The following is a 17,492-nucleotide window of genomic DNA, read 5'->3' as shown; positions in this document are numbered from 1 at the left end:
AACTCTGTGGTTTCCATACTTATAGTTGGCATCTGGAATGTGTGCATTGTTCCTAGTGGGATGGGAATATCCACAGTAAAAAAGTATTTGATTTTGAAGCTGCAGTGGTATCTGTGATGTGTGTCCATTACATTTTTAGACCAGATTGTGAAGCCTTGGACTGGTCTCTGAAGTAGCCCTGTCGTGTCCCAAGTGCTTTTTAGTGCTGCAGGATGGGAGTAAAGACACTCAGCATGTTTGTATCTGTGTCCAGATCACCCTGTCACCCCTTGGGCTGTGCTGAGCTCGCAGCTGGTGCTCCTCTCCTTTCCAAGCTGTCAGAACAGCAGCTCTGAGCAAGTGCACCCATTAATGGTGTGGATGGGCATCAAGTCAAGAATTTTTTGACCATGCTTATATAAAGTTTAATTTATGGATGCTTTGAAAGTAATGGATGTTTATAAATTTGATTTTCATAGCAGCAGCTTGTTCGTAGTGTCAGTTCAATGTCTATTAATAGAATTGGATTTTAATTTTTGTAAATGCCTGAAATAGGAAATGTATTGCAATGTGTTCTTGTGGTGTTTCACATCTGACTTGTGTTACAAAGCATTATCAAAACTTCAAAGAAGTAGGAAAGGAAAGTAGCACATAGCCTTTTTAAACTTCACAGCTATTGTTCATTTTTGGTTGTCATTTACACAAAAGTTCATGTTCTCACCTCCTGTTAGTACTCTGGATGTTCGTCTGCTCTCTGAAATATTTTTTAATTAAATCTTTTACTGCTGTGACCTCAGCACTGTACATTGCAACTAGGCATGGATGGACTAACAAACTTCCCTCCTAAAAGCAGTGTTCCTCTATGGAAACATTGATTTCAGTCTCCTCCTGTGGGGAAGCTGAAGTGGATGCTGTGTGTTCCCAGTAATGAGTCACAGCTTCTGATCTCTGTTAGCTTAGGCCTGTCTCCATCCTGTTGCTTTGAATCTTTCTTCTTGACACTTTACAGGATGGCTGCTGCTAAAATTCAAGGTTGAAGTTACTTATCACTCAGAGCCAACTTGCCAAGGTAAAGGCAGTAAGTTTGGGTTAGATTTGTTTGCACACTGCAAGTCTTTTTTTTTTTTCCTGTGCTTATCACTTCAGAGGTTGATGTGTCTCTTGGGCAGGGAAGGATAACATGGTCCTTAATCCATCTCAACTCTTGCTTCCTTTCCTTTGTGAATAGGAGATTGAAGTGTAGGAAAAGAAGCTTTTGAAATGAATTTTTTAAAAAAATAGTCTGGCAGCAATGATTTGTAGTGAGTAAAGCTGTAATGTAGTGTTACATCACTACTCTGAATTTAATTGAAGTCTTAATAGGTAAAAGAGTGGTTTACAAAAATGTGCATACGTGAGATGAGAGTGACTTAATCTTTCTTAGTGACTTCAAGTTTGCTTTAAGTTAGCAGTCCTGTAGAGAAATACAGGACTGGAGCTGTTCACAGCCTCCTGTAAGCTCTTACAGATTCCTGCTGGGTCTGCGTGTAGGAACTGGGGTTTCAGATCACACTAACTTGTACTAATTCTTACAGGACAGCTTTATCTGTGTTTTCAAATGCAAAAGCCTGGAAGTGTTGTCTAGTTCCTACTTCAGAACTTTTCACTTTCTAAAGGGTGTTTTAAAACAGCAATGCAGACTGGAACAAAAGACTGGTGGGTGCTGTGACCTGGGCTGCAGTGAGCAAACCTTCCCTGAGTTTGGCCTTTGAAAGGAGATCCCCTTTTCTCTCCTGCATTTCCTCTGCCTGGTGTTTATTTTCAGACCTGGTGACACTGCTCTTGGTTTCTTTCTTCTTACTGTCAGGTTATGGCTAGAACTTTTCCTTTGTCTAGAGAAAAGGGATGGGGAAGGTGCAAATAATTTTTCAGTGCAAGTTTTGAGAATCATCCATGAGATATTTGCCTGTGGGGAGAGGAAATAAATTTATGAAGGTAGCTGTTTTGACTGACAATTCTTTCCCCTCAGAACTGAGAACAAATCCAGTATTTTCCAAGGTTTCTAAGTTACGTGGGAGGTTTCCAGGAATGTGAAACACAAGCAGATGTGGTTGATCTCCCATGACAAAAATTTACACGTATTCACTTTATTCAACACAGCTCAGGATGGGAATCTGGTGATGGATAGGTTGTGCTGACCCTGCATGTTTTGTTGTCAGATGAATCAGAAGGGAGAAACCCACTCATAGGAAGGTTGTGTTTCACTGCCTATTTACTGTTCTTTCAGAGATTTCTGTACTTTTTCCCTGGCCTTAATTTGCTTTTCTGTATTGAATGCTGCAGAAGTAGCAGCAAGGGCATAGTTTTGGGAATGACTTTCAAGCACTTGCACAAAATGCACCACAGAATTAGTCTGAGGATTCTGGGAGGAGCTTAGGTTACTTCCCTGTGACAGGTCATCATCAAATACAGGCTTGGACAGACAGAGTGACTTTAACTGACCAGTCCACTTACTGGCTCTGATGGGGTAGTCTTGGCTGTATTATGTATCTGGAGTTTATTTATCAAAATCCTTTCTCACTCAGAGAAGTTCTCTGAATAAGTGAAGTTCTGTATGGTATAAAAGCAGGGATCTGTCAACAGATTCTGGATGCTCTGTGTTTTGGGGGCAACTGATGCCTTCCTCATCTTCACAGGCTTTTTCAGCTACTATTTTGTACTCTTTTTTCCCTTTATTAGTTAATGTTATACTTAAATTGTGCAGCAGCTCTTGTTCTCCACACCATTAAGTGTTAACTTCTGGGTTAGTTGTCTTTAGCCCATCAGATCCTGAGTTATGAGCTACTCCCTTTTTAGTTTGGAGCAAGCATGCAATTAGGTAACCATCAGCCTCAACAAATGCATTCCTTGTGCTCCTCTTTGAGTGTCATTCTCCATGCCAGCTTCCAGTTTGCCCTGTGACAGCTTCCAGCCTCTGCACCCTGCTCAGTCAGCTCACTGTGGAGCTGGAATCCCTTCCATGTGCTGTAACCAAAGGCTGGCAGATCTGCAGGGCCTGTCCAGCAACAGCTTCCTGCATGCACAAACAAGCACCCTTGAGCTGCTTCTCTGCACTCCAGCTCAGCCAGTCCTCCTCTTTTTGTTGGTGCAAGCAGCAGTCCAGGCTCCTTGCCCAGACATTGCCACTCAGCCACAAACCCAGCCAGTTTGCCCTGAACTTGCATTATTTCCCAGAGGTGTATGCATACTCTTTCCCTTCTCACTACTGCACTGATACCTGCAATTGCTTCTTAACATTTCAGTGCAAATGCAAGGTTTCAGGTTTAGATGCTGGGTGCAGCTGAGCTGAGCTGGAACACAAGCTGATCAAAGGACCGTGTGGAAGGAAGAGCAAAGGAAAGTCAGTGTTGCTTTGGAGAGCTGTGCTGGGTCACTGCTTGTGCTGGAGGCTTCTGTGGTGAAGTTGGTCATTTTTGGGGTATTCAGTGAGAAACTGGGGCAGTGACTACAAAAGGGTTTGTTTTGGTGCTCACCCCAAGCTGTTCTGCTCCTCTCAGCCTTCTGGCCTGCTGCAGAGAGGATTGTGCTGCTTTTGCAGCCAAGGTGGAACCAGAGCAGTTCAGTGCAGTGTATTGGGTGTGTTTGTAGAACATTCTAAGATTTAAGGAGCTTGGTGATAGAAAACCTTGTGTAAGAAGAGACAAGACAAGTTTTACCCCTCAGGTATCTTGGGATGGAAAGCAGTCCACAAACGTGCAGGATCTCACCGAAAATGCACAGCTGGATTTGCTTTTCCATCTCCCTTCCCTTATAGGCTTGTGCTAACTCATGATATCTGTTACAGTGCTGCTAGAGGTCAAAAATGGGAAGATTCCACTGTGCAGTGGATTTGGAGCTGTTCAGGGGGGTAATAACCACTGTCAGTGTTGTAATTCTTTCTTAGAGGTTGATTTCCTGTGCAAATGAAAGACTGCAGAAAAAGACCAACAAGCAAACCTGACAAAATGACAAAAAAACCCAAACCCAAAGATTCCCTACTCCCAGTTCTTCACTGCATCAATCTTGCCTGGGTCAATATTGCTTCAGGACTGGTGTCTTAGTGCAACACTGGACAGTGGAGCATCACTATTAGTAATGTCAGGTATTAATGCCCAAATACATATTTTTTATTGCTTGGGGTTTTATTTTTCTTTGTTTATCCTACCTTAGCATTCCACGCAGTAGAAAGGACTTTGTTGTACATGTGTTCATCTTATTGAAATACTTTTTTGAATTTAAATACCCATGTCCTGTTTCTCCCCACAGAATTGTCCTCTGTAGGCTCCCAAGCAGTAAAACAAGCAATAAATAATCAGTCTCTGGGTCAGGAGGTAGTAATTTAATTTGGAAGAATAACAAAGCTTACAGGGATTGCAATACACAAGAATGTTTTTGCTCAGTTTTCTGAACAGCTTTCTGTTCAATGTTCATACGTTTAATTTTGGTGTGTGTCACATGTCACATTCAACGACATTGAATTGGGAAAATACATTTTCAAGGCAATGTTTCCCATGCAAAACACATGGCCTTAGTCAGATCATTGCACCTCCTTCGTACAAAATCATTGGAAAGAGCTGGAGTGGGAGGGGAAGGTCACTCAAGAGGAGTGAAGATGATTATTGGAAGATGTCCAGGCAGTGACTATAATCAGGATCCTTCTCTTGCAGAGTCTCCTGGTTATCCCACACCTCCCAAAGCAGCAGGAACACTCTGAGGGACAGGGCTGTGGTTTCAGGCCGAGGTGCATCTAGAGGAGCTAGAGATGAGCTTAAGTTGCCGCAGCACGATGATGGTGGCCAGGAGCAGGAGACTGAGGCCTGCCAAGGGGAGCCAGAGGAAGATGAGACAGAAGGAATTCAGGTCTTTCTGCATTCTGCAGGCTGCAGGAGTAGAGAAGAGGGAAGGTCCACCAGGTGCTCGCAGCTGGTGTTACAGCCAGTTCTGGTGGAGCCAGGGGAACTGCCCAGGGGCCTGCCTGGTGTGCCTGAGGCAGAGAGCTTCCCCTGGGCCTGCAGTGCTGTTCTACTGCTGTCAGCATTTTCCTGGGAACTGGAGGGGGGACACATGGCCAAAGGTTTTCCTGTGTCCTTTGAAGAGTCTAAAAGCAGGCCTGGGCCCCAAGGCTCCACCTTCCCTCCCCATCCCTGGCATGGGATATGCTGATGCTTTTTACATCCTTAGCCTTTCCTATGGGGGTGAAATGATGGAAGTTAATCCTTCCAACTCTGATAAAGCTGTATGGATTTTCACTCTCTCACCACTCCAAAATGCCTGCAGGATCCCCGTTGGCATCAATGGGGCAGAGTGCAGCCCTTCCCCTCTCCCTGCCTCCATTCAGGTTACCTGGATCTGGAGTCTTGAGGTTGGGCTCCTCAGTGGTGCCATGCTTGGAGGTGGGTCCACATGTGGTGGGTGCCACTGTGGCGGTGACTACAAGTGAAATGGATGAATTGAGCATGCAGGGAACACAATAAAACAGATCTCTCCTACCCTTCTGCTCTCTTACCCCTGCCAGGGCACAGGTGCTCCCGAGTTTAGCTCATAGAGCCCATTTTGGAGGGGGACTCCCTAAAGAAGATCTCCCAAGAGCCAAGAGGGATCTGCAGCCTGCTTGTTTCTCACTTTCTGACACCATCCTCACAAAGCCTGAGCCCCCGAGCTTGGTGGTATTTTAGGGACCTGCATGTGCTGAAGGAGGAGGGGGTGGTGGTAGACTTTGCTTTAATCTTCTCCCTTCAGAGCCGTGGGTGGGGTGGGGAGATGATGCTGGGTCTGCCCAACCATTTTGCTTTGGGCAGGAGCAGTGGCAGGAGGAGAGGTGGGAAGCAGGGAGGCTCTGGCAGGAGGACCAGGGGTTGTTCACAGGATGCCTTGGGCAGGCAAGCAGGGAAATGGGGTTGGTGGGAGGGATGGCTGGTTCAAAAGGGCACGGGCAGGAGGTGCTGGGCATTTTGGCAGGGCTGAGTGAGGCTGGGTGAAGGTGTTGCTGACCTGGCAGGAAGGCACGCTGGCCAGGGCTGAAGTGCAGGATTTGGTTCAAACTCATCACGCAGAAATAGGTCCCCTCATCCTCTGGTGAGAAAGATTTCACTGCCAGCCGATAGACTGTGTTGTGTTTGCTTGCCTCAAAGCGATGTGCTGTTCCCTGATTCTCCCCAAAGTTGGCCCGGGACAGGGAGCTGATGACGACAATGAAGTGAAGGGTCCCATGCTTGTCCTGGCGGATCCAGGATGCCCCATAGCTCTTGTAAGTCTGGCACTCCAGCTCCAGCCTCTGTCCCACCTGCAGCTGAGTGATGTCCTTGGGAGAACTGACCCTTATGTGAAGTGGTTGGCCATAAATCCCAGGGCAGCCTGCAGGAGAGAAATCCTTGCTGGAACTGCTTGGGAAGAGACAAAGAAAGGCTTCTCTGAGGAAACCTCCCTCCCTCCTTGTCCATGGGCTGGAAGTACAAGTGGGAAAGGGAAAGACCTCACTGTCTGGCTGATGTGAAGGTTTTCTTGGAGTCCTTGCTGGGATGGTGCATGGAGGGTGCTCAGCAATCGGCCACCTGGGCTTGAATTAGGGCTGCTGCTCTTCCAGAACCTTCTCAGGGACATTACATCTTCCCAGCTTCTCTGAAGTAATAAGCTGTATAAGCTCCCTATGAACACTAACTTTTAAATCTCTTTTTTTCCACTCTTCTCCCTCCCCTCTAGAAGCACTCATCAGTTCAATCTCCCTTCCCTGTGCCGCCACCCCTCCGGCTGTCCTTTGCTGCCTGAGGTGATCCTGCCTCTCCTCCCATAATTACTGAGCCCACCTCAAAGTCAGCAGTTTTGGTTTGATATTTGCCTTCCCTTTAACTAGTTAGTCCTATGCCTTGGATTCAGTGGAAGGTTTTTCCTTGCCCCTCCCGGTGAAGGGGCTGCACAACCCCGTGTCTTTACTCACAGCATCCCAGAGTGAGCAGCAGGAGCAGGGCAGGAGCCGTGTCCATCTTCTCCTGGGCTGTCTGTGCTTGGGGCTGGTGCAGCACAGCTGAGGAGATCTTTGTCATTTGGCTTGGGTGGTTCTGTCACTCCCTGGGGAGGATGTGATGTCATCAGGACCCCAACATCAAGATGCATTCTGTTCAAGTCCAGAATCTGGGTCCCTTTAACATCATCATTTCTTAGAAGTGCCTCAAGGATTTTTTCTGGATGCCTTCTCTAGAGATCCAGAGTGATGCTGCTCCTGGCTGAGGTAGGATCAGCCACCACAGCCTGCTGTTCCCTCCCCACAACTTCTCTGCAGAAGATAAAGAGCAGCCCCATCCTTTGGTGTGCAGACCCTAGAACGCTTTTCTTGGCAGGAGTTCTGCCTCCTTCTCTTGAGCACATTGATGGAGTGTGCATGGCAGAGCCCACAGTGACACAGGTGTTCCTGGTGTAGATCCATGTGAATTGTTATCTCCAAGCACAGATTTCTGGCACACAGATGGGTACTTCTCTATTGCTCTCATTGAACTTCTTTGTTCAGTTCTTCTTTGCTCTTGCTCATCAAAAGCTTTTTCATTAAAGGTAGTTGGTCTGGGAACTGGAACCTGTTAAGACTGCCCCTTGCACAAGTGAGTGTTTTGTCTTTTCTTTGTTTTTAAAACTTGTAGTTCTCTTCTTTAACCACAGGGTCTTCTGCTCTTCAAAAAAATCCTTTTATGGTTTACCAGAGAGGGCCCTTGCTGCTGCCTCCAGGTGACCACTTACACATGGGGATGCATGCAGAGAAAGAATCATTCCACCAGAGTGCAAGGGGCTGGGCTGGTGTTTGATGGATTTCTTTCTTCTGGACTTTCCTGTCGACTGCTTTTCTGTATGAGGGTTTTTTTTAATTGCACCTTTGCAAAGAAGCTCCATTTCTTCCTCGTTTGTCAGAAGCCAGGTGCTGCTGAGTTTGATGCAGTTGCTGTTGGAGCTGCTACTCAGAGCATGAGATGAGCCAGCCATCTTCTCCTGGAGTGTCTGACCTTGGGGACAGTGCAGCACAGCTGAGATGATCTTTGTCACTTGGCTTGGGAGGCTGTGCTGCTCTCTGGGGGGATGTGATGGCATCAGGACCCTCTTGGGTAAAGTGACAATGCTGGGCATCTGTGGCAAAACGTTGAGGAAAAAAAGAATTTCTGTAGAAATTAGTTTCTAGTCCAGAATTTGTGATTTGCTTATTCTTTGTTGTATCTGCTTGTGGTTCTTTTGTCTCACCACAGGTTCCTTCTGTCCTGCCCCAAACACTGCTGTGTGCTCCAGTGTCTTGCTGCTGCCTCTGGGGACCACTGGCACAGGGCAGTGGTTCCAGGATATTTCCTGGAACTTCGCACACACAGGCTTTCCTGTTGATTATCTTTCTGTGTAAGGTGTTTTGTTTAATTTATTTTTTTTACTAACCCTTTGCCAAGGGTTATTTATTCCTTGGTCTGACAGAATACCGGTGCTGCTCTTTGTGCTGCTACCAACAGCTGAGTTATGGAAGGTGGTTTAGGAGCTGTGTTTGTATCACTGGGCATCAAGGTGTGTTGGTGAGTGGGGAAAGCTGCTGCTGGGCTGCTGAGATGTGTGAGGGTCACTCTTGCTGTGTGGGCTGTGCCCTGCAGAGTGTGGGTTGGAGGCAGGAGCCATCCCAGAGCCTCCTGGGTTTGGCACTGGGCTTAAAAGTGATCAGGTGTGTTCTGAAATAACAAAGAACCCTTCTGAAACAAATAAAAATTCCCAGAGCAAGCAGATCCTGCTTCTAGTTCTTCATCTGTTGGAAGAGGATTTGGGTGTGGGGGTCAGTAGCAGAGCAGGAGCACACTGCCCTTCTGCCTGGGCTACAGGAACGTGGTGTGATGTGTAACGTGAAAAAGTGGATAGGAGAATATGAGGAAAGACCTGTAGCTTTTTGGCAGAAACACTTTGAGTTACAGCTTTTTCAGTGAAAATTTTTATCTCACACTAATTCAATAATTAAATTGATGTTATAGCCTCAGTGTTGGGGCTTTTCTGTTTTTTTTTTATCTTCATAGTGTGTGTAGTTCTGTGGAGTTGCCATTCAGTATTTGCCTGCTGTTGTTTAGATACACTTATCTACTCCTGATTTTTTTTGTATTTTCTTTAATTTTAATTTTTACAAACAAGTATGTTTGGAAGAACTTTGTTTTTATTTTATTTTCTCTCCTTCCCATCTTGTTTACAGAGGAGGAGACTATCAAAGTGTTTCTTCCACTCTTTTTTTGGCCAGGTTTTTATCAGCCCTGTGATAGGAATTCCAGAGTACCCACAGACTCTTTATCTCAGACACCTTCTTGGCAGTTTTCTGGGATGTGGGAACGTTACTGGGCCCTTCAGCAAATCCCTGTGAAGTTACCTTTAGTTGATTTTAGGCTGTGGTAAACTGGAAGCTGAAGTCTGCACCCTAACACTCAGAATAGTGTATTAATCACTGGCTTTTGCCTTAGCCAAGACTTTTTCAACCCCTTGTTTATTATCTTCCCTTAGGATTTTAGCGTTTCTAAGACTAGGAACCGAAGAAATAAATAATGGTCATGAATCTGACTAGAATAATTTTATTTTACATCTCAGTTCTTAAATTGCAAGTATACGAAGGAAATATTTACATGAAGTACAGATCTGAAAAAACAGAACTTACAGTAGTCCATAGCATGTCCCCAAAATATCAGCATGTTAAACATCCTGCTTAACCAAACCAATTTTTAAAAAAATCACTCAGGCAATTCCCTCAGAAAGAAAGCAAATCCCACTTTCCTTACTCAGGCCAAACTCCTGCAGAAATGGGTGGATCAGGGGTAGCAGCAGAACAAGGACAGTGTAAGGGGAGCAGTGAACCTCAGCCCCCAGGACTGTAAAAACCTCAAAAGCAAGGCAATTAATCCATTAATTTAGCTTCTCAATGCAGTCTTGTATTCCATTACATGAAACAATAAAAGCCCTAGGAGAGAGGCACCACAACAAGAAGATGTGTTGAGTGAGGATGATTATTTTAAGGCTTTGTGTAGCAAACTCCACCTCTGGCTGCAGTTTGGGAGGAAATTGCACACAGCCTTGAGCAAAGGTCCAGCTCGTGTTCTTATTTCTCACCAGCTTCTCACTGAGCTGTGTCAGCATCAGGACTGGCCTGGCTCTTGTCCCTGGAGCAGAGGTGGCCTTTGGCATTGCCTGGAGGAGCTCAGGCTGGGGAAGGAGCTGTGCTTCACCTGCAGCTCCTCGTCCTGTGGCTGTGCTCCCTCCCGGCTCCCCAGCCTGCCAGGGCAGGGTGGCTGAGCTGCAGTGGCCTCGAGGATAACACAGGAGATGGATTCTGTGCTGGCAGCTCCCAGAGAAGATCCAGCAGCCAGGAGGAGCAGATGCTGCTCTGTGTTAGTTTGGTGTCCTGGGTTTCGTGGGGGGATTCCTGTTTGTGGGTCTGGAGAGAGAAGAGGGTTTGGTTTACTCAGATGGGAGAGGAGCAAGAAGGGAATTAAAGCTCCTTCAGCCTTGGGCTGCAGCCAGAGACCTCCAAGAGGAGGCTGCAAAATGTTCCTAAATCCTCTTTGTGCAAGTGAAAGGTCTGCCTCCATTTCAAGCAGTGACAGATAACAGAAGGATATTCTCAAGATATACTGATGGTCAATTCTTACATTAATTAAAATATAAAGTGGGCTTTAAAATTTACCTCTGACTTCTGCACACTCCTGCCTTCTCATTAAGCCTTTCTCTACATTCAGAAAAGAATGGAGAAGGAAAAGCTAAGGGTTTGTGTTTTTTGGGTTGTTGTTTTTTTTTTTTTTTTTTTTTTTTTTAATTAGAAGGGTGTTATAATTTCAGAGAGACTTTTTCTTGCTGGAATATGTAGCCTGCAGAGAAGTTTGAAAGGAGGATTTCCAGACAGCCAGTGTGCACCCAAAATGATACAAATGACTACTCTCCATCAACAGAATGTTTTATGCTGATCTAATGAGTTGGGGATTTGGCACCCCTTTTCAGGAAAGATTAATTGGTGGTGGAAAACGAATCCTGCTGCTGCTGCCAGCAAGGATGGCAGGCCAGATGCTGGGGTGCTTTGTAAGGGGGTGAATTGCACTGTTAACTTCCAAAGAGCTTCCTTTCACTAAGCAGGAGCTTCTCAGAGCAGCAGGAATTTCCTCTCTAAATCAAAAGTGAAATATGGTACAATAGCTAAAATCAGAGCTCTGTCAAGTTTAAGGCTGCTGAAGGAGAGCCACCCTTGATGTGATTTTCTGAGGCCCCTGTATTACAGCCACTGCATCAGGGCAAAGTGGGAGAGCTCTGCAGGGCATTTTTCTCCCCACAGAGACAGAACATCCTTGCACAGAGCTGGCAACAGGGGTTGAGATAAGTGAAAAATGCAAACATTCTCCTAAACAAGGCTGCATGAAGAGCTCTTCCTTATCATTTCTCCCCTGGAAAGGCAGACAAGGACCAGGAAAGTGCTGGGTGTGATAAATATCCCCTGTGAAAATGACAGTCTGTTCCCTTTTACAGACAGTTCAAAAAATGCAACCTGCCTTGAAAGGAAAAATAAATTTGTAGGGATCCATTGCCTACTAATGTTGGGGAGGGACTGTATTAATTTGGAGAACTAAAAGGCAATTACCTCTTGTACTAAAAAACCCATGGATGTATAACAAGGAAGAGGAATTTATCTGATTTAAAAGATGCTTTGATTGGCAAAGAATGAGGCTCCAGAGGTGTGAACATGCTGTTCCAAAGTTTCTTGGCAACCCAGCTGTTCCAAGCACTAGCCCAGCCCTGGTTGCAGTAGTGGGGGCTTCTTGGTGTCCCTCTTGCCACAAGCCCCAGGGTGCACAAGGCTTGCAGGAGTGCAGAAGTGGTTTCCTTCAGAGCAGGAGAAGTGACTAAACCAGCTGCAGGGAGGTCAATTTTCAGAAGCAGAATGTGTGTGGGCAAAAAGCATTTCCTCTTCCAAACCAGGAAACTGCAATTCTCATTCTGATCGTGTTTTCCTGGTGACCCAGGGTGAGGGGTGGGTTGGGGAGGCAGGAGGGAAAGCATCAAGAAAAGGTTCCTGTGTGCCCTAGAAACTGGGCTACCCCTCAGTCTATTCCTGTCTGCACTGGTGATTCTGGGGAGAGTCCTGTGAGGCTGCAGCAGCCTCCTGCTGCTGTTCCTTCCTGCCTGTTGGGGAAACAGAGGCAGGAAGCCTGGTGCTGTTGGCCCCAAAACAACAGAGGGGAATTGGGGTGCAGGAACTTATATGTAAACCATGGGGACATCTGAATATGCAGTAATGAAATTAATGAATGATTTGGGGAGGGGAAGGGATGAAATATGGTCTCCCCCAGGCTCAAGTTGGGAATGGTGCATTGGAAGCACAGAAATGTGGTTAGTTATGAGCACTGGGTGATGCACAAAGTTTTTGGGATGCCACAAACACCTCTTGTCTTTCTGTTTTGTATCTGCTGCTGGGTCAGAGCTGAGTGATTTGAATGACTTAATAGATGAAAAACCAAACAAAAAGCCCAAACAGACAAAAACCCCGAAACAAAACCAAAAAACAGAGAACAGGAGAACCCTCTGTTAGTTTTTGCCCGTAAGTCATTGCTCAGGCTCCTCCCAGTCATCTTCTATCAGATGAAGAAATTCTAGGTTGCTTTTTGGCACCTGCCCCCTTTATCTCTTGTGGGTGAGATGTTGCCAAGTTGAAGAGAAGAACGCCAGTGCCTGTCACTCACCTCTTACACCTGCATCTTCGTCTTCTGGTTTCTAGGAAAAGAGAGAAAATGTTTTAGTTCAAAGGTGCCAAGTGACAGCTCAAGAAAGAAACACTCCACTGACCTGGGGCTGGTGCTCCCCTGCAGCTGATATCTTTAATAATGGATAAACCCAGCCTGGGTTTGAGGAAATCCATGCCAGGGAGTGGTGCTGCAGCTCATGGTACCCCAGTAATCCATTTATATATTTTCATTAATAAATCTTTAAGGTGAGTAGCAGCAGCAGGGTCAGCCTGGGGACACTGAGGGTAAATTATTTCTGTTTGTTGTCCCCAGTGACTTTGGCACGTTGCTGAAAATCCCTCAGCAGCAATGATTTCTGCAGCAGATGAGTGGCAGTGATGCCACGTGGCATGCACCCAAGGCAACCCTGCTCTTCCCCATTTTAGTCTCTGTGTTGTTACTTTGGGGTAGATTCAGCAAAATAAAATGCCCAGGTAAAAAATTTATTAAGGTAAAAATCCATCCTGAAGGTCTTGGAAACTGCTGCAGAAATTAACTGCAGCTGAGTGCTTTCCCTGATCATAAGGTGATGAAGTTTCTCATCTGGTTCCAGCTCGAGCTGCTGCTGAACTCTCAGGATTTTCTGGAGCATATTTACTCTGTTAGGTCAGAATGTTTCAGGCTCTGGGGCTTCAACCTCTGCACACCCATTTATGAGCCAAGATAGTTGATAGACTAAGTATTGTCTCTTATATATTTTTCTTCCTTGAAAATTTTTTCCAACATAAATAATTTTGCTGTGTGATTCTAAATTGATAATTCTTTCTCATCCTAATCCTACCGATGAGGATTAAAATACAGACACTGATTTTAACAGTGTCCTTGTCTTGCATTGGCTGTGCTCTGATTATTGGTGCCTCCCCAAAGTGCCAGAACATCCATCTCCCCGAGGGCAGGGCTGTGCACTCAGGCCAGAGATGGATCTAGAGAGGGTTGTGGAGAGCCTTACGTTGACACAGCACGGTGGTGATCACCAGGGCGATGAGGAGCAGGATGCAGGCACCTGCCAAGGGCACCCAGATGAAGATGTGACAGGGGAAATTCAGATCTTCCTGCATTCTTCCCTCTGCAGGAAGAGAGAAGAGGGAATGTCCACCAAGTGCTCATGGCCGGTGTTACACACAGTTCTGGTGTCAGAATTTTCCTGGGGACTCGAGGGAGGATATGGGGGCAAAAGTCTTCTGATATTTCCTGCTGAGGTTAAAAGAAGCCCGAGCTCCCAAGGCTCTACCCCCCCTCCCCATATTCCTGGTGTGCCCAGGCATGCTTGTGCTTTTTATGTCTTATTTAGCCTTTCTTAGGTTAAATGAAATATTGGAATTTAATCCTCGCATCTGTGATAAAGAAGCTCTGTGGATCTTCTCTCTCCCTCCCAATCCCAAAATTCCTGCAGGATCCCCGTTGGCATCAATGGGGCAGAGTGCAGCCCTTCCCCTCTCCCTGCCTCCATTCAGGTTACCTGGATCTGGAGTCTTGAGGTTGGGCTCCTCAGTGGTGCCATGCTTGGAGGTGGGTCCACATGTGGTGGGTGCCACTGTGGAGGTGACTACAAGTGAAATGGAAGAATTGAGCATGCAGGGAACACAATAAAACAGATCTCTCCTGCCCTTCTGCTCTCTTACCCCTGCCAGGGCACAGGTGCTCCCGAGTTTAGCTCATAGAGCCCATTTTGGATGGGGACTCCCTAAAGAAGATCTCCCAAGAGCCAAGAGGGATCTGCAGCCTGCTTGTTTCTCACTTTCTGACACCATCCTCACAAAACCTGAGCCCCCGAGCTTGGTGGTACTTTAGGGACCTGCATGTGCTGAGGGAGGAGGGGGTGGTGGTGGACTTTGCTTTAATCTTCTCCCTTCAGAGCCGTGGGTGGGGTGGGGAGATGATGCTGGGTCTGCCCAACCATTTTGCTTTGGGCAGGAGCAGTGGCAGGAGGAGAGGTGGGAAGCAGGGAGGCTCTGGCAGGAGGACCAGGGGTTGTTCACAGGATGCCTTGGGCAGGCAAGCAGGGAAATGGGGTTGGTGGGAGGGATGGCTGGTTCAAAAGGGCACGGGCAGGAAGTGCTGGGCATTTTGGCAGGGCTGAGTGAGGCTGGGTGAAGGTGTTGCTGACCTGGCAGGAAGGCACGCTGGCCAGGGCTGAAGTGCAGGATTTGGTTCAAACTCATCACGCAGAAATAGGTCCCCTCATCCTCTGGTGAGAAAGATTTCACTGCCAGCCGATAGACTGTGTTGTGTTTGCTTGCCTCAAAGCGATGTGCTGTTCCCTGATTCTCCCCAAAATTGGCCCGGGACAGGGAGCTGATGAAGACAATGAAGTGAAGGGTCCCATGCTTGTCCTGGCGGATCCAGGATGCCCCATAGCTCTTGTAAGTCTGGCACTCCAGCTCCAGCCTCTGTCCCACCTGCAGCTGAGTGATGTCCTTGGGAGAACTGACCCTTACGTGAAGTGGTTGGCCATAAATCCCAGGGCAGCCTGCAGGAGAGAAATCCTTGCTGGAACTGCTTGGGAAGAGACAAAGAAAGGCTTCTCTGAGGAAACCTCCCTCCCTCCTTGTCCATGGGCTGGAAGTACAAGTGGGAAAGGGAAAGACCTCACTGTCTGGCTGATGTGAAGGTTTCCTTGGAGTCCTTGCTGGGATGGTGCATGGAGGGTGCTCAGCAATCAGCCACCTGGGCTTGAAAGATGGGTGCTGCTCTTCCAGAACCTTCTCAGGAATGTTACACCTTCCCAGCTTCTCTGAAGTGACTCCCCTTGCACTTCTTGCAAAGCCTCTTTTTCCCACTCTTCTACCTCCCCTCTAGAAGCACTCATTGGATCAATCTCCCTTCCCTATGCAGGTGGTGTCGCAGCCACCCCTCTGTCTGCCCTTTGCTGCCTGAGGTGATGCCAACCTTCCTTCCAAACTTACTGAGCCCACTTCAAAGTCAGCAGTTTTGGTTTGCTTTTTACCCCGTTTGTTATTGAACCCAATGCCTTGGATTCAGTGTAAGGTTTTTCCTTGCCCCTCCCGGTGAAGGGGCTGCACAACCCCGTGTCCGTACTCACAGCATCCCAGAGTGAGCAGCAGGAGCAGGGCAGGAGCCGTGTCCATCTTCTCCTGGGCTGTCTGTGCTTGGGGCTGGTGCAGCACAGCTGAGGAGATCTTTGTCATTTGGCTTGGGTGGTTCTGTCACTCCCTGGGGAGGATGTGATGTCATCAGGACCCTCTTGGGTAAGGAGGTGATGCTCGGCATCTGTGGCGTAATGAGGAAAAAAGATTCCTGGAGAAATTAATGTCTTGTCCAGAGTTTATATATCCTTATCAGTTCTAAATGGTGTTTTTCCTGGATGCTTTCTCTAGAGATCCAGAGTGATGCTGCTCCTGGCTGAGGTAGGATCAGCCACCACAGCCTGCTGTCCCCAGCACTCTGGGGACCCACAGCAGCTCCAGCTCTGCACAAGTTATGGGTGAGTCCCATGCTTTTGATGCAGGCTGCACTTTGCTTATCTTGGCAGGGATTCTGCCTCCTTCTCCTTAGCCCACTCAAGGGGTCTCATGTGGCTGGCAGAGCACACACCATTTGGGTACCCAGCAAGAGAGACACAGGTGTTTCATGGCATAGATATACAGATCCTTTATCTCCAAGCACACGTGCTGCTGGCACACAGCTGGGCTCTTCAGGTGCTTGATTGTTCTCTTTGCAACTCTTCTTTCTTGATTTCTTCTTTGCAATTGCAAATCTCTTCATGCAGGGCAGGTGGTCTGTAAGCAAAAACTTCATCTGAGTGCCCAATGTCCAGTGTGTGCTTTGCTTTTTGGTTGTTTTAGCAACTCGTGGCTCTTTTCTCTCACTACAGGTGTGAAAAAAAAATCCCCTTGTGGGCCTCAATGGCCCTTGCTGTTGCCTCCAGGTGACCACTTGCATGTGGGGATGGGCAATGCTTCCTTGAGCTTTAAAAACACACATTTACAACAGTTTCACCAGCTTCTGAGGGGCTGGCTGGTGTCTGATTTCTTTCTTTCTTCCTGGCTTTCCTGTTGATTTTTTTCTTCTATATGCTTTTTTTTTCTTCTTCCATCACCCCTCTGCAAAGAAAGCCCCTTTTCCCCGGATCTGTCAGAAAATAGGTGCTGCTGGGTTTGATGTCATTTCTATTGGGGCTCAGAGCTGAATCGCTGAAAACATTTTAGGAACTGGATTTATTTCTGTGGGCTTCAATGCATGTTGGTGAGTGAAGAAAGCTGTTAGGCCTGCTGAGATATGTGAAATTCATGCTTTTGTTACTCTGAGAGACTTGTGTTGTCTACCTTAAATAAAGCACATAAAAGTAAAATGGAAATGAATGGCCAATGAGGATGGGATGAAAAATTAATCAGTTCTAGGCTCTCGCTCTGCTGTAGAGGGAGCACGCAGTGCACGTCCTCGGAGATGTGGTGGTGGCTGTGCTGAGAGAACCTCTGCAATTAAAGCCTCATCCAGGAAGGGCTACTGCCTTTCTTAACAGGGATATCTAATTTCTTTCTTTTCTTTGACAAATAGTAAATTTTATATGAATCAGTCCATGGTACCAATCTGGTGCCCAGGTATTCCTCTCCTCTGTGGAGGTGTCCTTGGTCTCAGACCTCTTTGCTCACAGGTTGAGCTGATTTCCAGGCAAGGCCAACTTTTCCCCTGTTAATGAATATATCCTTTAAAGATATGCCTGCAGGAGGACAGTCACACATTGCCTTTTTACTGACTTCTGTGATGAGGTGTTGTGTAGTACAAAGC

At 46.8% G+C, this 17,492-nt stretch overlaps 2 protein-coding genes across 2 annotated transcripts; both read right to left on the bottom strand.

Annotated features, from left to right (window-relative positions):
• Positions 1-4,728: 4,728 nt before the first annotated feature.
• Positions 4,729-7,046, bottom strand: LOC116184800 (T-cell surface glycoprotein CD8 alpha chain-like). Its single transcript, XM_077782555.1, has 4 exons — positions 6,932-7,046; positions 5,989-6,351; positions 5,341-5,427; positions 4,729-4,877 (listed from the first exon to the last, which is right to left on the bottom strand). Exons 1-4 carry the CDS (start codon positions 7,035-7,037, stop codon positions 4,729-4,731), a joined length of 705 nt encoding a protein of 234 aa, XP_077638681.1. The 5' UTR covers positions 7,038-7,046.
• A 5,651-nt stretch (positions 7,047-12,697) lies between these two features.
• Positions 12,698-15,884, bottom strand: LOC110473279 (T-cell surface glycoprotein CD8 alpha chain-like). The gene is made up of 5 exons (XM_077782567.1): positions 15,787-15,884; positions 14,851-15,213; positions 14,203-14,289; positions 13,693-13,809; positions 12,698-12,732 (listed from the first exon to the last, which is right to left on the bottom strand). The coding sequence occupies exons 1-5, from the start codon at positions 15,830-15,832 to the stop codon at positions 12,698-12,700; spliced, it is 648 nt and encodes a 215-aa protein (XP_077638693.1). The 5' UTR covers positions 15,833-15,884.
• Between the last annotated feature and the right edge of the window lie 1,608 nt (positions 15,885-17,492).

The sequence above is a fragment of the Lonchura striata genome, chromosome 4 (genome assembly GCF_046129695.1).
Source record: "Lonchura striata isolate bLonStr1 chromosome 4, bLonStr1.mat, whole genome shotgun sequence".
In the NCBI taxonomy this organism is placed as follows: Eukaryota; Metazoa; Chordata; class Aves; order Passeriformes; family Estrildidae; genus Lonchura; species Lonchura striata.
This window is presented reverse-complemented; position numbering and strand designations above follow the sequence as displayed.